The 27289-nt window shown below is 34.6% G+C and overlaps 1 protein-coding gene across 1 annotated transcript; it reads right to left on the bottom strand.

Moving 5' to 3' along the window:
- Positions 1 to 16192: 16192 nt before the first annotated feature.
- LOC107851313 (DEAD-box ATP-dependent RNA helicase 5) lies at positions 16193 to 23591 on the bottom strand. The gene is made up of 6 exons (XM_016696269.2): positions 23173 to 23591; positions 20312 to 20812; positions 19544 to 19632; positions 18918 to 19017; positions 17520 to 17747; positions 16193 to 16544 (listed from the first exon to the last, which is right to left on the bottom strand). Exons 1-6 carry the CDS (start codon positions 23311 to 23313, stop codon positions 16515 to 16517), a joined length of 1089 nt encoding a protein of 362 aa, XP_016551755.1. The 5' UTR covers positions 23314 to 23591; the 3' UTR covers positions 16193 to 16514.
- Positions 23592 to 27289: the final 3698 nt, after the last annotated feature.

Below are 27289 nucleotides of genomic sequence, written 5' to 3'. Positions count from 1 at the left end.
AATAATTGAGTGGAGGTAGCAATTACTTTATTATGGATTAAGAAAGTTGGGTAAGTTTGAGAATAGCCTAGAAGTTTTAAAATTTACACTTTGATCCAAATGTTTGCCTAAAATAATGGGAAATGGAGGGGGGCAAAAGGCGTCTTTCTCTCTTTTCTCATCCATTGTTGTTTTCTTTCTCTTAGCGATTTTTGTTGTTCATTGTTGCTGCTGCTTTATTCATTAGCTTCTGCTTCATTATCTTCTGCTTCATTATCTTCTGCTTCATTATAATCATCTTCTACTTCATTATCATCTTCATCTTCTTCTTGTTGACCATTTTCGTTGTTGTTGTTACCGCTACAGTTGCTATTTGATCAATTTCTTAGGTCAAATTTTATTTCGTACATCACTTTTCACTTTGGCATTACTTCATAGGAGACTTTGGTAAGTCAAATTATGATTTTTCGTTGAATTTGTCATCTGGTAATTGCTATTGTGTTGTTTTTCCAACAATGGATAAAACCCAATCATGAATCCAACATAAGAGCCATCTGTTTAAACAGATAAATCATCTGTTGCGACAGATGAGACATCTGTTTCAACAGAAGACTGATATGTTGGATTCATGTTTATGGTTCTATAAGTCGTAACATGAATCGAACAGATAGGTCATCTGTTGCAGCAGATGATTTATCTGTTTAAACCGATTAGTTATTTGGTGCAACATGATAAATATCTGTTACAACAAATTATTAATCTATTGTAACAGAACCTGAACTCGATTCCAATAGACATGTTGTCTGTTGCAACAGGGTAAATATTTGTTGCAACAGATTATTAACCTGTTGCAACAGAACTCAAACTCGATTTCAACAGACGGTAAATATATGTTGCAACATATTAGTAACCTGTTGCGATGGAACCCGACCTCGATTCCAACAGATCGTCATCTGTTGCAACAGGTAAGTTATATGTCGCAACAGGTTAATTATATGTTGCAGCATGTCACTCATCTGTTGAAATCAACTTCAAAGGTGCCTCAATACTGTAACATTAATCCCAACAGATATATAGTCTGTTGCAACATATGATTAAACTATTACAATAGATGACTCGTGTGTTGAAATCAACTTCAGGAGAGTAACATGAATCCCAATAGGTAAGTAATCTGTTGCGACTGATTACATATCTGTTGGGATTAATTTACGACACTATGAAATCACTATTAACTTTTTTTAACAAATGACTTTATTTAGGTACCACTAATGGAGGGATCAATAACAATAGGGGTGGATTGTTATGGTCAATGGACCGAGAAGAGCAATTGATATGTATGACGTTAGAACGAGGGTGAAATGCTAGAGACAATAGCTATGACAGTCCAAAGTGATGTTTCATATGATGATTTTGTGAACTTAATCATCAGTTATTGTGGACTGAATTGTCAATCGGAAGAACTCGTCATCAGCTAAATGCACAGCTCCTTTGAAAATCAGAGGGTACTGCCTTTCAAGATAATCGATCAGGTTCGGTTGCGTACTTATCTTAGTGATTCATCAAAGCCGGTGTTAAGGGTGTACGTGGTTGAAAAGACGAGAGAGAATGAGAACCAGAACATAGAAGAAGAACAACAACAAGACATCTTTGATGATAGGTTGAGTGATTAGATATGAATATTTCAGATAATGATAAAAAATTAACGCCCGTTGATGCCCAATACGATGGGTAGTTTTTCTCAATCGATACAGTCTGAAAATCTTCCATGCGACAGAATCGACTTTTTTATTGGAATGTCATTCAAGGACAAGAATGAACTATCTACCACTTTGTTTATTTCACATAAAAAAAAGTTGACTACCATGTGCAGATGAAGTTGTCCCAAAATAAGTGTTATTTTAGACATTTAAGTTAAAGAAAAAAAGAGTAATTATTTTTTGTCATATCCTTATACAAAAAATTACTTTTTAATAGTACTCAATTCTTAAGAAATATCTAATAAATAGAAACAATTCAATGAAATATATTTTAATTTATTATTTTTTATTGTGCATAAAATAAGCTATAACAATACAAAGTAACATAAAAGTTTTACATTATTAGAACACAAAAAGTAAGTTCAATTAAGAATAGCCAAAGTACTCAAAACTAGCATCTACAGTCATATTCCAGTAGAATTTTCCATGTGCCAATTTCTTTTTCCTTTTTTTAATTTCTTGTGATTGTGAGCCAAAATTCATATTATATATTTCTTAAAAAAATCTATTCTTTTTCTTGCTAAATTATTGATGAATATGTTAATGAAGTGACAAATTGTACGAAGGCACTATACATTTTTCTATAGTAATTTGCTTATTGGTTTCTTTAATTCTGTTAAAGGTACCTTTAAAACGTTTTTTTTTCCTTTTAAACCTAGGAGGCATTATACAACTTTTTTTTTTAACTAGTTAACTTGATTGCGCTTCAAGCAATTCTAAAAGATATTAGAGGATTTACTAAATGATCATGCTAATAATTAATTTAGATAGTATATGATTCATTTTCCTATGAGAGTAAGAAAATGCTAAAAAAATATGCCGTAAAAGATATTCAAAAATTTACGAAGCAAATAGGTCAATAATTAATTTAGATATTATATAGGAGTATCTTTTTTCCTGAGAGAATGAAAATACAAACAAACAACATACATTTAGGAATAATGTATATGCCTATTCATAAATTGGATTGTAAAGGTGTTTATTTCTAATTTATCTAATTAATGAGGTTCACCTCTTCAAAATTTTAACTTACTTTAGCAGTCAGATTGGTCACTGAGTTATGAATAACTTTCTTTATCATTTTTTTTTAAAACAAAAACAAAAACAAAAACAAAAACAACAAAAACAAAAACAAAAAGACTAGTCAAAAACTAGAGAAAAATCACCTTGTTTAGCTTAGAATATAATTTAAGAATTATCAATCTTTAGATCAAGAAGACTATTAATAACTTAGTCAAAATTATTATGCTCTTTTCAAAAGTAAGAGGTTATGATAAAATTAAATATACAGCTTAATTGGGATAGTAAGCACAAATAATTAAAGAGAAAAATGGAAATAATAATTCACCCACTTGCTAATTTTTATCTTTATATTAATAATTTATTAGGAAATATTCTAAATACTTTAAGTAGGCCCTCCATCGACGCTAAGTATCTACATGCATATTAAAAACAATATTAATAACAAGAGTAATTTGACTAATCTATTCCTTATTTATTATTTAATTTTTGTTTATTTCTGTGCCTCTAAAATCTAAACCAATGAATATACTAAATGGAAAGTTGAAAAAGAAAAAAAAAACTGCTTTTACGGAAGAGGTTTATTTTGTACCACTCGAAGAGCTTTTAAGAACGAAAATATTATACGTACTCTTTTTTTTTTTCAAAAAAACAATTATATTCGTCAAATGTTCTTTTAATTTTAAGCTAAGGATCTACAGAAATAATTTCTCAATCCCGTAAAGGTAGGATAAAATTTGCATGTATCCTATTCTCTCTAGAATCAACTTCTGAAATTGCAGAACTGAATCTATTATTGTTATTGTTATCGTTTTGCGATTACCATATAGCACTTTGATAAAAAAGATTTCACAAGATTCTTGTTAACAATGGTCACGAGATCTCCCTCTTCAAAAACTTTAATATATACACGAAATATCTAACATAAATTATGATGCTAACGAATAAATTGATTAAAGCAGCAAACAAAATACTGCTAGTACGATGTTTATAAAGAAATATCTAGCCAAATTAATAGAAATATAACCTCATTAAAAATGATTTTTAAGGGAAAACTCCAAATAGTCATCTTTTGTACAATTATTTTTTAGTTGAAAAGTTGGTAAGAAGATGGCAAAATATGATAATATTATTTCAAAAAAAAATACATAGGAAAAATGTGAAGAACACTGTGCAAATAGTAAAGCATTTAGATAACCAACTCCAAAAAACTTGAGAATATCTTCGAGACATTTGAACAATGTTGTAAAAAGATGAGAATAATTCAAAGTTTGTAAATTGTAAATTCATCAATCTCAATTTATCGCCACATAAATATCTAAAATTTATTTTTAAATTATAATTATTATTTTTTAAAAATTTCGTGTTCAATCAAATAGAAGTCAAATAGAAGTGATGAGGAAAGGAGTACTTTTGGCTGCACTTTGAAGTGTTTCATGCCACAACAAACAGTGACACATATTTAATCCACATATTGTCACGAGATTCATTGCATCAAACAGTTTTTTTTATAGTCAATACTCAAAATAGTAAAGTTTTGTGTAATAAAAAAGTAGAACCTTTAGCAATTCGTTTTCCCCATGGAATGGAATGGAAATGATATTAAATATTAAAGTTTTATGTAATAAAAAAATAGTACCTTTAGCAATTCGTTTCCTTATGGAATGGAATGAAATCATGAAAAGAGAGAGAAAGACCCCCTCTCACTATCTCCTCTAACCTTGGCATCGACTTCAGTCATGGATCCAACATTAACTTCACCTTTGTTACCAAATCCCCCAATATCGACCATCTCCAATGAAATAAACATGGAAGGGCCCTCTCTCCCCTCACTATTGTACAAAGAAGTAACTATGGGGAAAATCTTGCCCCCTGAGTTGAACCCAGAAATAGGTCCAACAGTCAAAGAAAGAGACCTCGTAACCGCCGATCGAGGCATTCTATTGACGGAGGAAGACAAACGGAGGCTGTATGCCCTTTGAATCCACCCCGTCATAGTAAAGCCGGTCAATACAAAATTCAACCACCAATTTCTAAAAAGAAAATTGGAGGATCTGTGGAAATTACAAGAACCCCTATCACTTATCGATTTAGGGATGGGTTTTTACACAACAAAAATCTCCATGGCAGAAAGCCAAGCGTCAATTCTCCCAGGTGAACCGTATTTCATCGCAGGCTCTTTCGTCTCTGTTCGAAAGTGGGAACCCAATTTCGTACCTGCAAATTCCAGGGTAGACTCCACTGCCATCTGGGTCAGATTGTCTCAACTACCAACGGAACTATACGATGCCGTCATTCTATAACGAATAGGCAACGAAATCGGGCAACTTCTAAAGGTAGATGCATATACCTCCGCGGCTCTGAGGGGAAGGTACGCAAGGATATGCGTCCAAATACCACTCGATACCCCAGTAGCAACTTCAGTTTCCATCAATCATCATACCCAACCCCTTCTCTACGAAGGGAAGGGATTCCTATGTAACAACTGCGGAAGACTAGGCCACATATCATCCAATTGTTCATACCCTCTCAGATCTTCTCAACAAACCACGACTGGTATTGAGGAAGTAACTCAATCCACCAATGTGATGGAGCAGACAATACCGGTAATGGATGATTCCCACGAGTGCCACACAGTTCACTTCACCAAAAAGAAGAATCCAAAGCAAATGTCAAACCACTCGAGCATGAAAGAATCACCCATCGTCAAGGTAAAAACCTTTGATGCGGTGTCAGGTAAGTTTCTTAGCCCCAGCACTCCCATGGAGCCGTCGCTGAAGTCTCACCCTCAATTCTCTGAGACTTCTCAGTATAGGCCAGCTCAAGGTCAGACCTCCAAGCCCAATTCTTTGTCTAAGCCTGCCCTGAGAGAAACGACTAAGAATTTGACTACTAGGCTTCCAAAAGGGAAAGCCCATCAAAACAAGGCTCCCATCAACAAGGGAACCCTTGAGCCCAGAATTCTGACCCATTTGGACCCTAGAGAACCCGATCCATCTCATCAGAATTCCCTCCCTCCTAAAATTAATTCTTTTACTCTTAAGCTGGATGAAAAAATAAAAACTTCCCCTACTGGTGGGCCACCCTCTTTACACATAAGCATGGGCAATCATGAAGCCTCTCTTACAATTGCGGGAAAACTTTTCAATTCCCGCAGTAATGTGATTGAGAATGTCTCAACTCAAGATAGTGCATTTAATGCTGGTGGAGTTCCCCAAGGGAAAACTCCTCAGTTGCCTTCTCCCGCCTCCTCTCTCTGTGTTTATAATGAGCTAAAAATAACAGACCTTTCTCAAGAAAGCTCTCATGGAGCCACCAAGCACCAATCTGATTACTATTACCACAACTCCACTACCATAGGACCACCAACCAACATCGTGGTTGGAAGTATGCTTATCCAACCAAACAGTCCCCCTACACCTAGAATGGGAAGAGAGACACTTCACCATACTAATCCAGGATCCCCAATACCTGGCCCAGCTAGCAATGGTGAGCCTGAATCAGGGCCTACAAACTTATGGGTCCAATGTCTGGATGGCCACCCTATTTCATGTGATCAACTCACCAGTCCAGGAGGAACTAAGCACAAAGTCCTTAGCCTACATAATGAACCAGATCAGTCTGGGACTTCCATTATTTTCTCCCCACGACCCTGCATTAATGCTCTTGGGACCAGCTTTTGCACCTCCAACTGGGGAGGAACTGACCCCTCTCAGCCAAGGAATAACACTAGCCACTCTGGCCACTCCCCCAATATACCCCCATTTGACTCTAGAGAGAATAGAGAGAATGAATGCATTGGAGGCCCTAAGAGCAACCAACAAGGACATGGAGGACTTTCTAGACAAACTCAGGGTGCTAAGAACAAAAATCCTTGATCTAGTAGAGCCTCTAAGGCTAGAGTTCACAGAGCCAGTTCAAGAGATTGTGATCATCCTGATGCCTCTAGGGTTAGTATGACTAGGTATAAAAATAAGCCCAACAAACCGTATGACAGAAGAGACCACTAAGTTCATACTCTTCTCCCTCACCAGGAAATAGAAAGCTCCTTCTTGGGCACCTACCTCCAACCCCAAGGGGAAGGACAAGGTGTCTGTGATAGAAACCCATCATCCCCTGCATTCCAAGATGAAGAACTGCATTGTGTAGAGTGCTAGGGGGCCAAGAATACTGAATTTAGAAAGCACTGCAAACCTATGGTTAACATCCACAAACCATGCATCCTTGCCTTGCTTGAAACTAAGATGATTGAGCATCAGGACCTTTGTGAAGAGCTGGGATACCATGACTATATCCAGGCTGAAGTAAATGGTAACTCTGGAGGAATTGTTATCATGCGGAAAGAGGACACCATCTCCATATCTTCTATGTCCATATCCCCTCAAGTTATCAATGCTAAGGTTAAGGTAAATTCTCCCTCCTCCTCCTGGTTTCTTGGTGTCATTTATGTCAGTACTGACTTTCAATCCAGACTTGAGCTCTGGGACCAGCTCTCTGCTTTCTCTGATACCTTCATTCTTCCTGAAGGTAAGAGCTGGCTAATCGAGGGAGACTTTAATGAAATTCGTAGAGCCTCCAAGAAGTTTGGAGGCTCCAGTATTAACATGAACAGGGCTAACCTCTTTATGAACTGTTTAAATTACTGTAAGCTCATTAACTTAGGCTTCAAAGGTAGTAAATACGCTGGTCCAATATGAGATATAGGAATAGACAATGTCTCATCCTTGAAAACTGGACAAGTGTCTAGCTAATGATGAGTGGATTCACCTCGACCCTAAAGCCACCATCACCCATCTTTCAAGAACCCACTCTGACCACTCTCCTCTTTTCCTTAATGTGGGTTCCCCACCCAACAACCAAATAAAACCCTTAATTAGGGTTGAGTCCATGTGGCTTAGTCACCAGGACTTCCCCAACCTTATTAAAAATTCCTTCATGGATTTCCCTAACATAACTGTGGCTACCTTTGAGTTCGAGAATAGGGCTAGGAATTGGAATAATCTTATCTTTGGTAATATCTTTGCCAAGAAAAAGCACTTTCTTGCAAGGTTAGCTGGTATTCAAAAGTCCCCCAATTACCCTACAAGCTCCTTCCTCCATGGGCTAGAGGCAAACCTTCTCAAAGAGTTCAACCATGTCCTCACCCTGGAGACTGAATTCTGGAAGCTAAAGTCCAAAATCTCTTGGCTTCTAGAAGGGGACTCCATCTCTAGATTCTTCCATACCACTACTCTCAATATGAGAGAAGAAATAGAGAAGAAATAGAATCAACTCTCTCATTGATGAGAATGACAATTGGCATTAGCAACACTCAGACATTGAGAAATTAGTTTCCTCCTTTTATACCAATCTCTATACTACTGATCATTCACTGGGTTACCTGGCTACCCAATCTAATCCCTCTACCAAGGGTAGCATCAACTCTCTCCGTCATTAAGCTTTCCAGGAAATCCCTTCCATGGAAGAGGTTAAGAGAGTTATTTTCTCCTTTAAACCCAACAAGACTCCTGGACCAGATGGTATGCACCCTTTCATCTACCAGTAGTTCTGGGATATTATGGGCCATTACCTATTTAAGTTTTGCCAGGAAACTTTTAGTTCCTACTCTATGGACCCCCAAGTGAACTCTACCTATATTTGCCTTATACCTAAGAGTAGGAATGCCACCTCCCTTAAGAATTTTAGACTCATTGGTCTTTTCAACACTCAGTATAAACTTATAACCAAAATCATTACCAGTAGGCTGAAATCCTTCCTGAAAAAGATCATAGGCCCTTGCCAGGCCAGCTTCATGGCCAATAGGAGAGCCTCTGATAATGTCATCACTGTTCAAGAATATATCAGTCATTTATCCAAGATGAAGGGTAAGATGGCTAACATGCTTCTTAAAATTGACTTGAGAAAGCATTTGACAGACTAAAGTGGTCTTTTCATCAGGTAAGCTCTCTTCTTCTTTAATTTTTCTCCCAATCTTATTAAACTCATCCTGTCTTGCATTTCAACCTTTTCCATCTTTGTTCTGATTAATGGAGGGAGAACTGTTAGCTTCACTCTCTCAAGGGGTATAAGAAAAAGTGACCCTATGTCCCCCTATTTTTTCATCCTATGCATGGAAATGCTGCCTAGAAGAACCAACCATGAAGTAGACATTCTTAATTGGACACCTATCTCCATCTCCAAAAAGGGACTCCCTGTTTCTCATCTCTTCTTTGATGATAGACTCACTCTTTTTGAAAAAACTGATTTAAAGAACTGTCTCACCATCAATAGAATCCTACACAGTTTCAGTTCTCATTCAGGCCAAAGGATCAACCTTTTCAAATCCAAGGTTATCTTCTCTGCTAATTGTTCTACTGAGGTCCAGGATAATCTAAGTAGCCTTCTAGGAATACATCCTGCCACAAACTTTGGTAAGTACCTGGGATTTCCCATCTTCAATAAAAAGCTTGAAAAAGGGGACTTTCAATTCCTCATTGATAATCTGAATAACAAGCTTGCTGGTTGGAAAACCAAGTTCCTCAATATGACTGGTAGGGTAACACTAGTCAAGTCCTCCCTGACCAGCATTCTTAATCATGTTATGCAGGGCATACACCTTCCCACTTTTGTTCATAAGCTCATTGCCAGATCTCAAAGAAATTTCATTTGGGGAACAATTGATGCCAAGAAGAAAATGCACCTCATGAAGTGGGACACAATCACCCTTACTAAAAGAGATGGGGGGCTTGGTATACAGAGAGCCAGCCCCAAAAATCAAGCCCTTCTTTGTGGCCTGGGGTGGAGAATGTACTCCAACCCCACTTCCCTTTGGGCAAACACCTTTTTCTCCAAATACAACTCTAAAAATAATAACAGTGGAGGCTCCAGAACTTGGAAGGATATTACCAATATCCCGAAGCTCTGCAAAGACGCCTTTTTCTGGACCATTAAGGATGACAATCAGGTAAATACTTGGGAAGATAGATGGATCCTTGGCACGCCCCCTCTTTCTTTTATTATTCAGGGGCCTATCTCTTCACATCTAGGCCATACAAAGGTCAAGGATATTTAGAAGGAGGGGATATGGGACTTTAACCCTTTTTCCTTCCACATCCTACCTTGAATTTCCCATAATATTAAAAGTGTCTATCATCACTGCCCCCACTTAAAGAAAGACACCCCTGTCTGGAGACTCACTGGTGATGGCACCTTTTTCTGTAAGTCTGCATATCACCACATTAACAGTCTTAAAAGACATTCCAACACTATCCAACATTCCTACAATTGGATCTGAAATCTTAGAATTTCTAATAAGATCAAGACCTTCATTTGACTCATGCACCACAACAGCCTTCCAACTAACCATTATCTTGCCAGAAGAAGTCTGGATATCAGTCCCTCTTGTCATAGGTGTAACAATAGTCAAGAAGACCAGCATCATATTTTTTTTGGATGCAATGCTGCTAAGAACTTCTGGAACCAGCTCATCCAAAATTACAAGGGCTCCTTACACCTAAGTATCCACCTGTTTGACACCAACAACTGGAACTCCACCTGGAGAATCCTTAATAATGATAATTATGACCCTAACACTCCCTGGAGTTCCTTACTTCCCTTTTCTCTTTGGCCTCTCTGGAAGATTAGAAATAACAACTTTAAGAATACTAACTCCCTTTCTTTCTTCACCATTCCCCATGTTGAAACTGTGGAATACCACCACCTAGGAAACCCTACAAACCACCAGCCTAGGACTATTATCTCTGTTAGATGGAAACCCCCCACCTCTAACCCCTACAAGCTTAACACTGATGGGTCTTGCCTTGGAAACCCAGGTAGGGAAGGAATAGGGGGGTTATCAGGAATAGTAAAGAGGACTAGGTAGCTGGGTTCAGCAGAAGCTTCACCCATGCCACCAACAATCTTATGGAGCTCTTGGCTCTCAAAGAAGGCCTCAACTTGGCTATAGACCATAACTGGATATGTTTGGATATCTGCATTGACTCTCTGCAGCTCATTAACATGCTTCATCAGGGAAACTTGTTATATAACTCAATTGTTTTTGAATGCAGATCACTACTAGAGAAGATGGGAAATCCGCCAGTGCATCACACATATAGGGAGCAGAATAGGGTGGCAGACTTAATGGCTAAGCTTGGATCAAAGCAGGATATGTTTGACAAGCTTCATGTTTTTGTTACTCCTGCAGCTAGTATAGGAGGAATTTTTTAGGAAGACTTCAAGGGAAAATCTTTCTCTCGAGTTGTATCTAGTACAGGAAACTTTGACCAAAACCTTCACATTTTTGTGCAAGACTAGATCTGGAGTGTAACCAACTTCACTTGATGCATTTCTTCTTAACCAAAAAAATAAATCATGAAAATGACATTTACATAGTAAAGTTTTACTTGAAAAAAAAATATAAAAATACCAGTACCACTAAAAATTTTATTATGACAGGAATTACATCTAGCAAATGGTTGGAGTTAGGTTGAATGGTAAAATTAATAAATGGATCATGAGTCAATCCGTCCAAAGTTAAACGTTCATATGATTGAAGTTCAAACATTTAAACTTCAAACAAAATGACGAAACTTTAGAAATACAACGTCTGAAGAAGTTAACTTTGACAAAGAGTAGCTTCCAACAAATCAAATGTCTATTTACTTCGGCCTTAAATAACATGTGATAATCAATCCATCCAACAAATCAAATGTCTATTTACTTCGGCCTTAAATATCATGTGATAATCAATCGAGTTCGGAGCCTAAAAGACAAATTTTTTAGTTACAATTTCAAAAGGGCACACCAAAACTGAAAAATTCCAAAATGAACAAGGTAAACACCTGTGTTTACCTTGTCCATTAAAAAGTTAACGATGTTATTTCAAATGTTAAAGTGTAGGGTAATATGATGAGTTTACCTTATAAGGTAAAATGGTGAGTTTACCTTATCTATTTCACTGAAAAAGTTGGTGTTAGTCCAAATGTTAAAGTGTAAGGTAAATGGCGAGTCTACCTTATAAGGTAAAATGGTGTGTTTACCTTATCTATTTCACAGAAAAAAGTTAGTGGGAGTTCAAAATTTAATAATATCAATGTACTCCCTCCATACATCTTTATTTATCCACTTTTCTACTTGAAAATATCCAATAATACCTGTTCAGTTCATAAAATCAATGAATAATTATTCATTTTTACCTATTTATCCTTGGTACTAAATACAATACACCACTCATTATACTTTTCAAAGTAAAAAAATTATTATATCCAAAGGGTGATATAGTAAAGTCAACCATCTATTTATTATTTCTTAGGGCATATGTCAAGTCAAAAGTGAACAAATATTTATGGACGGAGAGACTATTTAGTGACGAATTTATTTCAAATGCACTGCATTACAAGGTAAAATGTGTCCCTTACCTTACAAGGTAAAATGTGTCCCTTACCTTACAATGTAAAATGTGTCCCTTACCTTATTAATTTTCTTTTATATACCACCCATTCATTTCATTCATTTTTTCACATTACACGTTTCACTCTATTCATCTATATTAGTTGGGCGTTTATTTTTGCTCAAACTCTACTTTATCAAAAAAAATTCACTTTAAGGTAGACTTTAATCACATTTTTATTTAACTTTTTTCAATACCTAACAAACTAGTATGTAGTATAATATTATTAATTATTTTTATAGCTTTACTAATTTGTCAAATGTTGTTGTTATCACATCAACTTTTTATTAAAATTAGATTTCAAATGTCGAATACAAAATCTGTGGTGGGTTTTTGGTGGTTGCAACCAGGCGTAAGATTTAACACACTGCAAAATTCCTTGATGATGGTCTGAAATAAGTCCAATGTCTTTTCTCTCACCAACAACATGCCTCCATAATAATGTGAGAAACCATGACCAAGAGTCAAAACTTTCACGCGCCACTATAGCATATGCGAGTGAAAAAATATTATCGTTCGCATCAATTGCAACAACAATTAATAATTTAATATCATACTTTCCATAAAGATGAGTGCCATCTATTGAAATGACAAGTCTATAACTTTTAAATCCATCAATGCTTGCCTTGAAACTCCAAAATAAAAACTTGAATATGTGCTCACCTTGCATTGTTGTTGAATCATGCTCCCACTCAACGAGACTGCCTGGATTGAATGATTGCAATGTTGTCATATATGCAGGTAATGCCTTATAAGAACTTTCAAAAACATCATACACCATCTTAAATGCCTTTCTTCGACCTTTTTGAGCTTTTTGATAACTACGAGTATAATGGTGAAATAATTTGATGTTTTTGTGAATCAATATTGATTATAATATTTAGGTCTTTCCTTATATAGGGAATCAATGAAGTAGCAATCGAGTCGCTGTTTAAATTATAATGATCCTCCTTATATTTATCTGGATTACAAGTATGCTCAATCATTTTTCCCGCCTTCCACATACCACTGGAAACTGCTCTAAAGCGTATCATCCATTCACATCCCGACATATATTGCTTGCAAATAACCTTCCAACTATTTCTTTTAGATCGATCACAAAGAAACTTCGTACCCTTGATTAGATTATACTTTCTCACAACCGATTTCATTTGCTTTTTGTTAATGAATAACATACCTAAATGCAGATACAAAATAAATATTACTAATGATATCAAATGACTAAAAATTTATAGTTTACTAGTTTATGTATTAAAATACCAACTTGACTTAATATGTTCAGGATTATTTTGATTCCAAAGTGGAGTTCGAAAACAATCTTCATTGATCATGCTCCTCAACTCTTCTGGACTTTCTTCAGTATGATGCAAATATGAAATTGCTATAGAAGAATGATTGCCAGTATAGACACCAACAGGTGTAGACTCTCCATTAACATTTTCATCATTATCATCATCAGAAGATTGATCATCATCTGATGATTCATATTGTAAAGGTTCAACACTATCCAACTCCCCTTGTATGTCGTCGTTGTTGTACACAATTTCTGTGAGTTGAGTGAGCATAAATCCACAATCATTAAATCTGCAAAATGAATAAATCATCTCATTAATTATAAGGAAAAAAACTACTTAATGAAATAAAATGGATTATTTATTACCTATCAATTGCCTCCACCGAAGAAGAATATTGTGGACCACTTGAATTAAAAATTTTCAAATTCATAGTTGCATTGCTAGGTCCTCCCATATAAAAATTATTCACAAGTCCGGGTGAGTTTTGATAATGTGTTTCAAACCCACCATCAAATTGTTGTTCCATTGCCATTCTTGAAGAATCAATATTCAAATTCAAAGAATTTTGACTTACTCGCACATCAAACTCACTATCCGTAGGTTCTTCAACAATAGGAGAATGTTTCACACACGCATACATGTCAAGTGTCTGTAGATTAAGACGATTACCAAAAATTTCAACGGTGTGAAGAAATAAAGATAAAGAATCATTATTCCAAATAGGAGTTTCACCAAATATTGGTTGTCCGTTGGACGTAAAATAATTCGGATATTGTCCAGAGATAACCACATCATCTTCTGGATTAGTAATACCCATTTTACTCCTAAAAAACCTTTTCAAACGATCATATTTGAGAGATAAAGGAAATGATTGAACCACTATAGGACGCTGTAGCCACGTAAAATTTATTGAGTCAAATTCATATAAAATTTGGATTTGATCCATATTTTATTGGGTCTAAAATTAGTTTGGGCCATAAACTCGTTTTATTCTTCATCAAGGTCCATCTCACCTTAAGGCCCAAACTCATGTCACGTGTCAAATGACGTGGCATCCCAGTCAAATTAAAGATCAATGAGGCAACGCCACACGATCAAATGAGGTGGCAATCCAAGTCAAATTCAAGAGCCAATGAAACATCGCCAAGTGTCCCAAATGACATGTTTTTGGCCAATCACAAGCAACCTTGTCACATAACATTTGTGATAAGCTTGAAAATTGAATGGACCAATCAGAATGAGGCAGGAGAGGTTATTTACACTTGAACTGCCTACCCTCTACAACTATAAATTGAAGGGTTACATAATTTTCTGGGGTCATTTTGCAAGCATTGGAGAAAGCTTCTGCATTGACTACACAGCTCTTCAACGCATCGACTAACGGAGTTTTGCCCGGAGGTTAACGGAGTTTTGCCCGGAGGTCAACTCGACAAGACGAAGTGCTGTCAAATAATTCCTGGAGATCCAAACAAATTTCTGGGGGGCTCAAATCATCTAGAAGTTCGAGAATTACTCTACAAAGGCCCTCGAATTACGGAAAAGCTTAGGATAGAAGAATCGAGAGAATAACGGAATTGTACCCGCAAAATTACTTTAAATAAAATTATTCCTTTTGTTTATTTTTATTTTTTGCTTGCAATTAATTTTTCGCACAACGAAAATTTATTGCGAACAGATGCCGACTATATCGCACTGAATCTCCATCATGCAAAACTTCACCACCCCAATGTAAATTTACTCTTACCTTATCCATTTTAAAGTAAGAAATGAATAAAGTTCAACAAATTTTTAAGTTATGAAGTTTAACAATTTTTTTTGAATTGATGCAAGAAATAAACCTCTCCTCACTCTCTTTATATAGCAGCGAGAATTTTGAAGTTACAAGGTAAACATGAAATCCGACCTTACAAGTTGAACATGAGATCCTATCTTACAAGGTGAACATGAGATCCTACCTTACAAGGTTAACGACTTTATTTACCTTGTAATAGCTTACACTTTGCCGAACCTTACATATAGATAATAGATAAGGTAAACTCACCATTTTACCTTACACTTTAATATTTGGACTAACACCAGTGAAATAAATAAGGTAAACCCACCATTTTACCTTATAAAGTAAACTCATCATTTTACCTTACACTTTAACATTTAGACCAACACCGTTAACTTTTTAATGGTCAAGGTAAACACAACCTTGTCCGTTTTGGAATTTTTCATTGTTGGTGTGCCCTTTTGAAATTTTGACTAAAAAAACTTGCGTTTTAAGCTCCGGACTCATAATCAATCCATCCAACACTACTCAAATTCTCGTTTTCTATTTTGCTGTTGGGAAAAAGTGTTAAAGCTAATATATGTTTATTAAATTACCATTAGGCATTAGCTTTAGTTCTTCTAAAACAACACAGTATCAATATCCAATTTGATTTATTACATTAGAGTTTGGATTGCATATTAATCAATCGGGTTACACGTCTTTAACAAAGTTTTGGCCTAATAGTTTGATGCATCATTTCCAGTTCGACCGGTAGATCAAGTTAATAAACGAATCGAGTTCGCGCTTCGCGCACCCCTATTCAAAATATAATCAATTTTGTAAGATAAAAAGATAACCAATTCTGACCTCCTTCGTAGAAGTTCAGGCCTCGAATAATTTGTTTTTGTGTGGGGGGGTTGTGGGAGAGGGAATGATAGAAGTTACTAGCAAAAGATATCAAATAGTAAAGGTATATGCATTTCTTGCAATTATCCAGTTAAGCTATCCCCCAAAAACACACCCTGGTTACAATTGATTTCCACTCTCATGGGCATGGCTAAAACAACGTTTACAATATTGAAAACGATTGCATTCTTTTTGAAGAACCATCCGCATAAGATAACTCGAGTACATCTATAACAAAGAATTATGCGGATGAATGTGTAAAGAAGCTTACAACTAAAGAGCTTCCTTCTATAAAGATGAATGACACAGAGGATCTGAAATGGTGATGAGTTTGAACTACACTGACGAACAAAGAATGGAGCTGCGGCAAATCAACTGCAAGGACAGCAAGCTCCGTTTGTCTGTGGAATGAAATGGGAGGCAAATATCAGACTATATATGAACGAGAAGTTAAACAGTAAAAGGAGAACATACGTAAAAGTAAGGAAAATTTGCCCAAACTTAACGTACTTTAAAAGCTAATAAGAAAGATTTAATAGACAACTGGTGAATTCCTATACTACTATTTTGCCAATCCATTAGCATATTTTATGTTCTGTTTGCAAAGCACGATCCTGAAATAGATTACAATAGTCTATCTAACTGCTTCCACCTTGGAAGTGGACTACTTTTTGGGCAAAAGGAGCTGCTGTATTGTGAAGCCAAAAGATCGTATTGCTTATCTGGTGGCAAATACAAGGAAACAAGATGACAATTTCATGTTCATAGATATGATTTATTGTTCAAAGTCTTGCCTCTCTTTATTTTACTTTTTTTATCCTTCTTTTTCTTCTTTTTGTCCTTGCGTTTATCCTGTGATTTTCTTTTGATCCCATTCATCTTACCAGCTATTCTTGGTTAAGGTTCAAATATAACTCGTAGCGAACCAGTATCACAAGTCATTCACCAAGACAGCTACAACAACATACCAAGTATACTCCCACGCGTGGGGTCTAGGGAGGGTGAGATGTACGCAGACCTACCCCTACCCTGGGGAGCAGGGGGTAGAGAGGTTGTTTCTGATATGCCCTTGGTCACTAAGACAGCTACCTTAGAATTACATAGCTCTGGGAACAGAGGGAAAACTCAATTTTTCCCTAGTTTTGTGAAGTTAGATGGGCTAGAGGACTATAAAGTTACTACTTTCTGAATTCTTATTAAGTTAGAAGTCATTAGTAGAGAACTTGCACAACAAAGATCATGGTAAAAAAAGTCAAAATAAGACGAAGGTTGCAACCTAGAAGATTAAACAAACGACAACTTATATCTAAACAAACTAATGCATTCCACTCTAAAATATGAAGTGCAAGGTTTAAGTTAGATAGATATAGACATACCTTTGACAACTTCGAAGCACAAATATCTAAAGCCATGCTATGACCATTTGTTGGATCATCAAGCGGTATTCTACAGATTGATTCTCCAAAACTCTTCTTTGAAAGAAAATTGGAGGAAGTATTTGAGCAGTCACTGAAAGCCAGAATTTGTGGCTTTCCAGAAATAGATTTTGCAATGGATTCAACCGCATCAGCATAACCTGCCTCAGTAAGAGGTCCGTCGATGACCTGTAATACAACTATGAGCAATCTCCAGAAGGTAGACGTAATGCGAGTGATGCAAATGCCATATATACATCTTGCATCTCTATCTCAGATATGATGAATAATAATGAGTACAGTATAGGTTCTAAAAATACCAGTCTGACTGGACTATATATTCAAATGAGATAATACATGATACTAGAGGCATAACTGCCAAAAGTATAAAATCCTAAATGTCTCTACCAGAGATAGTGAATAATAAAACCAAACGAGAGGAGGGAGAGACCAATACAAAATTTTTGTTTTGCGATGTTTAATTATGTAGAGAACTAGAAAGGAGAAAGGGAAGGGTGATTGGTAGGAGTGGAAGCTATGCCCCTATGGTATGGAGACTGTGTCACCGTACATACCACTAGCCTGTAAGCCTCGGTAGTCCTCGGGGAACATTAAGTTCCTAATGAAGCACATGTTTGGTTTGCATGTAAAATCACCAAATATGTTTACACATTTTCAGCACAAAATGAAAACATGGAGAATATTATTCCACCTAATGAGACCTTCTATGCAAAAAACAAATATTCAGTTAACAAAAGCCAGCCTCCGTCCCATCAGCTACAATCATTTGTTTTTCCATCACCACATCCATTTCTTTCTTCATCACTTTCCCTGTTCATCGCCCTTTTCACTCTCGTCACTTTTTCTCCTTCTCTTGCACCAGCACAGAAGCTATAGTACAATTCAAACAAGGAAAAGGTGGGAGAGAGAGTCTGTGGTTCAAGATCTATCGTGTCCAATGCCTTATCTCGCTATTTTCAGGGAAACCTTCTCCAAATTGTGCTTTGTATCCAGATGCATTCTATTTACGATATGTGCCAGTCGGTTGTTCTTGCACAAGGTGACACTTACCTGATATTCTTGTTTCAATTGGTTACTACATTTCCTTTTGCTCTCTTGAAGCTTTACCAATGTGAAAAAAATGTTTCTCTTTTTTTCCCTTACCCAGAAGACAATGAGAAAATTGCTAGGAACTTTAACTTTTTCCAAGGAAGAGTTTTTGTGTTAACCAGAGAGCACATTAATCTAGTTTCCAGTTTTCACTCCTATGATTACCTAAATACGAAAACAATGACGGGAAGGACAAAAGACCCAAGACAATATTAATAAATAAGTAAAATGCAAGATAATCAAAATTACCAGGAAAGAAACATCAGAAGTTTCAATGGCACCACATGAGAGGAGCTCTTGAAGTCTTCCAGGAGTGGATATAAGAAACTCAGGTTCACAGTTCTTCAGGCTGTCAACAAAAGGTGTAATCATATGAAAACAAGGAAGATCGAGAATTTCTTCAAAAGAAAACAGAAGGCTGGAAAGCACACAAGTACAAAGCTCAGCATGTGAGAAAGCAAATAGGAATAAAAGGTCATGCATGGAACCAAAGCAGTAAGTCGCTATTACTACTTGTAACTCGAGGCAATCCAATAAGGAAGATAAACTTAGAAGCCAAAGTAGGTTACTTTTACAGGTCAAACAAGAACCACTAAAAGCCAATAAAATACACGGCCAGCTCAAGCAAGTAGAAATACATCGTCACATGTAGAGTCAAAGAACCAGAAGTTGTTGCAGCGAGGCTAATGGCATATGAATGCAGTTGTTTATGGACAACAATAACCACTGCATCTTATTAATAACAGAACAAACAGTAGAAAGTCAGCAATAAGTCGAGGTTCTGGAAAAACGAACGTCTTTCAAGCAATAGATGAATAAATCAACCTTGAAAAGCTAATAGTCTCAAATACAGAGAAGTTACAAGGAAATTATACCCTTGAATCTGGTGGTCTATAGAAGCACCAGGATGCAGACTCACTGTATGTATTCCAAGAGCTTTCAGAGGCTTGCATATTTTCCGCACCTAAGGAATAATTGAAATGCTTATTAAGATACAACCAGACAAAGAAGGATACACATAGATATCTATATAAAATGTTTAACATGTAAACTTACAGCACAGTGTATATCTACATAAAATTACATACATCGAGAAGGATAGACTGCTCCAGATAATGAACCTTAATCATTTTACAGAAAGACGTATGAGATGCATAAGTAAATTCTGCACAACACAAAATTTTCTATGGACCTTTTAGCCAATAATCAAAGACTTTCAGAAGAAATAATTGCTCTCAAAAGTTCAACAACCTTAAGAATATATCTCCATCTACTTAGCAATCATTAGAGATCAATTTTATCTTACAACTCTAGTTTCAGAATGTTGTGTCAAACATATGTATTCCATAGTCGTCTAGTTTCTTATTCTCCTATCTATACTACTGATTGTTGCTTCATTTGCATAATATCTTGTTAATTTTCTGTCATATTTTCTTGCATCCACATTTCAGTGTCTTCTCTTTTGAGCCGATGGTCTATTGGAAACAGCCCCCACAAAGGTCGGGGTAAGGCCAGTGTACATCCAATCCTCCCTAGACCCTTTTGTAGAATTACAGTGGGTATGTTGGTTTTGTAGTTGTTGTTGTGTTAAACATATTACAAACAATGAAAGCTCTGGAAATTTAGATAAGATTACACCAGACCTGGGCAGCCTTCTCTTGGGAGGGAACAAGGAATAACAGGAAAGGGTTGCTAATTGATAGACCTTCTTTCTCCTTTCTTGACATTGCATCAGCAGCGGTTGCTGCAACCCAAGCAATTTGTTCAGTTGTAGAATGGGCTTGATTTGTACCGATTATATCTTTGCCACGGGTAAAATATTTCCAGAATTCTATTCCCCATGTATGGACGAAGAAAGACTTGTCCTCTCCATCATTGAAAGCTCCATCCTGTTGAAGGCCATCTTGAATGTTCTTCAAGCACAGAATTAAGAACTTAGATGGTGCATGCATGTGATCAGCAGGCATGTGGAGCTCTTCCTCCAATTTGCCAGAATTTTGTAATAAACTAGTGTTCTTAACAGGGTTCTTGCCCTTTTCCGATTGGTTCAGCTTCTTATTCTTTTTCTTCTTTTTCACAAGATCAACTTTTCCATGCCTATCATTGAACGGATCCTCCGGTGTAGGCAAACTGTAGCACATTCCCTATTAATGGCAAGGTAAGAAAAAATCAGCAAAATTAACACCACATAAATTAGCACCATTAGGCCGGTTGCGACCATGTACTATGTGTGTTTGCGTTTGTGTATATATATGCGCTCAATCTAAGTCCTGCATTTGCTTCTTGAGCAGTTTCACAGGAAAAAGTAACTTTGATGGTAACTGAGCATGAATTTACATGAATGAACAGTTAGCGAGAAAGAGAATTAGAGTATTCAATAACCAAACAACTGCACTTCCATAAGGTACATCACCAAAAAGTTCTCAGTTCAGAACAACAAACAAAACAACTTCCGCATACCAGTGTTATCAAAAGCAAAAAGCACAAAAACTCTAAGGTCCATTGGGGCTTTAAGCGCAAAATGCGAATAAAGCGTGGGCTTTAAAGAAACAAAGTGCTAAGGGAGAAAAAAATACAAATATATATGTTCTAGTCCAAATTTAATAATTATAAGCATGAATGACAAATATATGAACAAAGAAATTGGAAAGATATCACGATAAAATGAAATGTCAATTTTTTAGTGTCGCCTCTTCAAAAGAGGCTTATTGGCAAGGAAAAGTATGCCTTAGAAAATTGATGACGACACCGAAGCGCACATTAAGCGACGCAAAGCGCTCAACACATTTTGCGCCTCCCTTTAGGACTTAAGCACGCCTTTGATAACACTGCCACATACAAATAAAGAATACCCAACTCAACGACATCAGTTATAGTGATCCCCGTACTGTGAAAAAATATGCCAAACATGCTCAATTGGATGAAACTTTTGAATTAGGTCATGCTACTTTGAATTAGATATATGTACCTAAAGCATTAACTCCTGCTTTTTTCTTCTTTAGCACAAGGGTTCCCTCCTCCTACTGAATCCTAAGCATCTAGATTTTTTAATTAACATTAACGTTAACCACGAGATCTATTATTCTTTTTGCATGTCCTCTAAAATTTAATGTACGTGCAAATCCTTTCAATTTGTGGCCTACCATACTATCCGTTATATAATATTTTTTTTTTTTTATAACTGTGGTGTCCGATACCTGCCATCTCACACAACAGATACCAGGTAGGCAAACACTTTCCATTAGAGATAGCAATTTTATGACTGATCATTGCGAGTATAATGGTGGAATTTACCAAAACTTAGATCTTCCTCTTTCTTCCTCAAAGTCATAACTTTCAACTCCTTCACCAAAAAAAAAAAGCTACTACTCAAAACACTACTTTAGCATACAAATAAAGAATATTCAGTTCCATAAAAACTCCATTAGAATATACTAAAACCCAAATCTTCATCTTTCTTACTCAAAGTACTCATCTTTGGCTTCAACAACTTCACAAAAAACTCAAGAAACACTACTGTCAGAATCTTTTTTTCATACCTATTGTCAATATAACTCCCTCCATTTACTCTTATCCAAAAATAGACTTTTAACATGTCAAGAATAAGATTATTTCTTTTTTCCTTTTTGAAACTCAACATTAATGCTGTATTATCCAAATCATTCTCAAGAAGTAAGATTATACGTCAATTAATATGACTATCTTTGTAAAAAGATTATACGTCAATTAATATGACTATCTTTGTAAAATACTCATATTAATCACTGTTTCTTGAGTGGTGTGCAAAATCATTATACCTCCTCCGTTCACGTAATTTTACCTGCCTAGATTTTCACTTTTACTTGTCACTTTTAACGTATAAACAAAACACAATTATCTTTTTCCTGTTTTACGCTCAACATTAATTACTTATTCTTCAAATAATTTCTCCAAGACCTAAAACCATACATATGGGTATTAAGGTAAAAATTTTATATCAATGCATTATTTCTTAAAGCGCTTGCAAAGTCCATAAGTGTACAAATAAAAGTGAACGAACAGAGTAACATTCCCACATATTTCACCAAAATATAGCATAGTCACATCCTCAGATACTAATTTGCATACAAATAAAGAACATCCATTTCCTTAAATCTACCTCTTTCCTCCTCGAAGTCCTCACCTGTAACAAAAAAAGCTACTCAAGACACATTACTTTCAGAATCTTTTTCATAACCAGTTGTTAAAATACACCCTCCGTTCACTTTTACTTGTCCAGAACTAGATTTTCACGACAATTATTTTTCTTTATTCAATCTCACATCAATTACTTATTCGCCAAATCATTTCTCAAGACCTAATACTATAGATCAATTAATATAGCTAACATAGTAAAATACTCTTTAAATAGTAAAAGTGAACGAAGTAACCAACATTCCAACATATTTAACCAAACCCCACATTAGAAAATCAACAAATCAACAACCCCAAAGGAAAAAATCCATTCATACAATGATAAATTTACCTCACACAAACGACGTTTACCAGAAAGGCGACGTTTCTTGGCAGCAATAATGCCGGCAATACGATTAGACAGCTTGTCCTCTTGCTTCTTTCTACTTTTCTTGTTCTTCCTTCTTTGAATTGAATCATCGCTTTTCCCCATTGCTGGTTGCTGCGGCTGTTGTTGTGAAGTGGGAAGAGGCGGTTTATGCAGTTGTGTATTGGGGCGCTTTTTCTATGAAGGGACGTGTGAGTGACCGGTTTGTGGGTAGATTTGATATTATATCAAGAAGTTTGGGGTATAATATTAATTTGATTATATCAAGAAATTGAGGGTATAATGGTAATTTAGTTACTACTATTAAAAGAAAGAGAATGAAAAAAGGTTAATGCGTCGAAAATATATATTTCCGACCTAAATATTATGTCACTGTTGAGAAATATTAATTCTATTTGTGGCAATATCAATTAACGATGTTTGTAGGAGAGGCAACGTGTCTTGACAATATTAATACTGGCAATACGATTAGATAGTTCATCGTCTTGTTTTTTTTCTATTCTTTTTATTCCTTCTTCTTTGTATTGAATCATCATTTTTTCTTATGGCTAACTTGCTTGTGCTGATGTTTCAATGAAAGAGGTGATTTTTGCAGTTTTGTATAGTGACGCTTTTTTATGATGAGGTGTGTAATATAGTGGGTAGGTTTGATATAAAAGCAAAAGATCGAGATATAATAATAATTAGTTACTATTAGAAATAATTTTAACATATTTATCGCTATATTTCAGTTCAAATTATTTGTGGCACTAACAACTAAAGACGTTTGCTAGAGAAGTAATGTTTCTTGACAACAATAATACTGATAATATAATTAAGATAGCTTGTCTTCTTGCTCTTTTTTACTCTTCTTGTTCTTCCTTCTTTATATTGAATCATCGATTTTTCCCATGAGATGACTTGCTTTGGCTGCTGTTGCTGTGAAGTGAAAGAGTTGATTTATGCAGTTTTATGTAGCTGTGTTTTTCTCCAAAGAAGGTGTGATTTTTAGGTTTGATATTAAATCAAAAATTCGAGGGTATAATGGTAGTTTGGTTATATCAAGAAATCGAGGTTATAATTACAATTTAGCTACTTTACTTTATACATCTCAAATTTTGGTAGTCCTCATAAAGATATTTTGGGTATTTTACTTCCTTGGTTAAGTGAATTATGTTATCACACAAGGTAAATGAGGTTGTCTTTTTTGTTAAAATTTTATTTTTACCCTTATTCTTTTTTGTTAAAATCATTCCCACTTGTATGTTTTTAATTAGTCTCTTCTTGCCACTTAATATACTAGTTTAGGTGTACGCGCCTTCTGCGTGTACCTCATTTTATTGAGTTCAAACGTTATACTAAATATGATGTTTGTTTAAATAATAAAGATGAATATAATAATTAAATTAATATCTTTTGGAGGATTTATTTAATTAAACCTAATCTTTATAAAAAAAATTGTCAAAGTCGATCGACATTCATTTATCACCTGTAAACTGCAACAAAACAATATGATGATAGAGATATCAAAACAATATAATTAAATCTAACCTTTACACAAAAACTTTCTTAAAACCGTTTGACACTTATCTACCACCTGTAAAGTATAACAAATAATACAATAATAGATATATCAAAATAATACAACTAAACTTTACCTTTACACGATTTTTTTTTTTCAAAATAGAGATATAAAACAAAACAATTAAACTTAATTTTTACCTAAAAAATTTCCTCAAAGTTGACCGATATTCATCTATCACCTGTAAATTCATCCACGACTTGTAAACTAAAACAGAATAATACAATAGTAATCATAAAACTTCAGTTTTGATGAAAATAATTCTTCTTTGAGCGAATATTTTGACCCTAAAGAATGACTTGAATGAAAACATAGAAGAAATGTATATACACACACGTTGAATTCTACTGTGAAGAAGTTGAGGGTTAGAAAATTAAGTATCTATCAATCTAGACATGCAATCGAATCAAGTTAGATGAGCATCAATCATATTTTCCCAATAAGTAAACAGATTTCTTCAATAGTTTAACGTGCATCTCAATATTTATAGAATTATTTCCTTAATAGAGTCCTATTTTAGGAGTATTTTTCCAATTGATCACTACAAAGGAAAATATTAAGTAATTCTCCTTCCATATATTTTAGAAGTCTCATATATTTTAGAAGTCCCATATATTTGAGTCTAGTTAATATAATAAAAATAATTAAATAATAAATTGAAGAAAATAGTGAAAAGACAGATTTGTCTAAAGAAGGGTCTTTTAATGAAGGACAAAAGTTCAAATCACTTTTCAAAGGGTCTTCACACTTTTAATATATTATAGATTATAAATATAGATTATCTTTTAATTAAAACACCCTTCATTTAAATTAACAATCACTTTAGTTCAAAAAAATTATTTTCAAATAACTTTCAATACAAAATTAAAGTTTGCAATAGTTTTCAACTAGACACTCATAGTTCTTTAAATATTGTTTATTCTTAAAAAAACTTGTAATAAAAAGGTAACTTAATAAATAATAAATAGTAAATTGAGTTTATTATTTTTCTAACTAGACATGAAATTGATAAATCAATAATTAAAATATGATGAATAGAATATTCTTTGAAGATGCATTATTATTATTATTATTATTATTATTATTATTATTATTATTATTATTATATAGAAGAGAGAATAAGATAAGATTGATAGTCCTCACAAAAAAAATTTATGCAATATAATTGTTATACGTGTCTATTACTTTGTCTACACATTATTATTTTTGTCATTTATTCATTATTTAATGATCATTTTCATTTGGACCTTTATAATTGGATTAGTTGAGGAAAAAGAAAAAATAATATAAATATACACCTTAACTTATCATATTTATACAATTTCCCACTCTTATAAAGTAATTACAAAAATTTCAACTTATTATCGATTTCTTTTGATGTATCAGGAGCTAATTATGTATCTCGACATTTTCAAAATCGTAAAAAAATTATGAGTAGTTAATTATACATCTTTACAAAGAAAAAAATGTATCTTCGTTGGATGTATCATGTATCTCGACATATGCAAAATCGAAAAAAGTGTATTAGAAGCTAATTATGCATCTTTACAACGGAAAAAATATATCTTCATTGGATATATCCGAAGCTAATTATGTATCTCGACAGACTTAAAATCAAACTTTTTAGTTATTATACAAAATATCGAGATTTTATGTAATCAAGCTTCAAACTATCGGGATTTATGTTGTTTGCCCTTATAATCTTTGTCTTGAATTCCTAAGTAACACTTATTTTGGGATAAAGGGAGTATCAAAGCTTTATGAACTCTTATACAATCTTACATGAGTTATAAATCATAGTTCATATACAACATATCAAATTATTGTAAGCTGCCAAATTAATAAACTACGTATATATTTTCATGTTTCTTTTATAAATAAATAATAAAATTTTATGAAGTCATAAATCCCAAATTAATAATAGTAATAACTAACTATTCTTTGATGATAGTATTTTCACTTCAAACATGAGTCCGTTTTTGTAAAATTTAAAATTACAGATTTTTTTTTTAAAAATATAAACTTATGGATCAATATTTATATTGAAAAATTGAATCATAATATGTAATTTTGTGTCAACAATAACGATAATATAAAGTATAAAATGTTATTCAATAAGATCAGGCATAAAGTATTATAAATAGACTTTGTAATTGTCGAAGTGCTAGTCCGATAACTTAATGCATCAAGAGCAAGGGAGAAAAAAATTACAAGTTGAATTTTTAATGTCAATGTTAATTTTGGGTCTGAGCTTAGCACAGGCCGAATAGCACTAGTCTATTAAAAGAAAGAAAAGAAGGAAAAGACTAATAAATTGAAATTAGGGGAAAGGACAGAAACGACACTTCAAATCAAACTATTTTCATGAAAATGGCCATGGAATTTAAATTCCACTTTCTAGCCATTTCAGTTTACTGGCTTGTTCTATACCGTTTTCTACACACCTTCTACACAGTTTCTATACATATCTTATACACATAAATATTTTATACGAAAATTATACAGTTTTGATACACAATT

The sequence above is a fragment of the Capsicum annuum genome, chromosome 12 (genome assembly GCF_002878395.1).
Source record: "Capsicum annuum cultivar UCD-10X-F1 chromosome 12, UCD10Xv1.1, whole genome shotgun sequence".
Lineage (NCBI taxonomy): Eukaryota > Viridiplantae > Streptophyta > Magnoliopsida > Solanales > Solanaceae > Capsicum > Capsicum annuum.
Note: the sequence above shows the minus strand (reverse complement) of the source record. Positions and strands in the feature narration are given on the sequence as shown.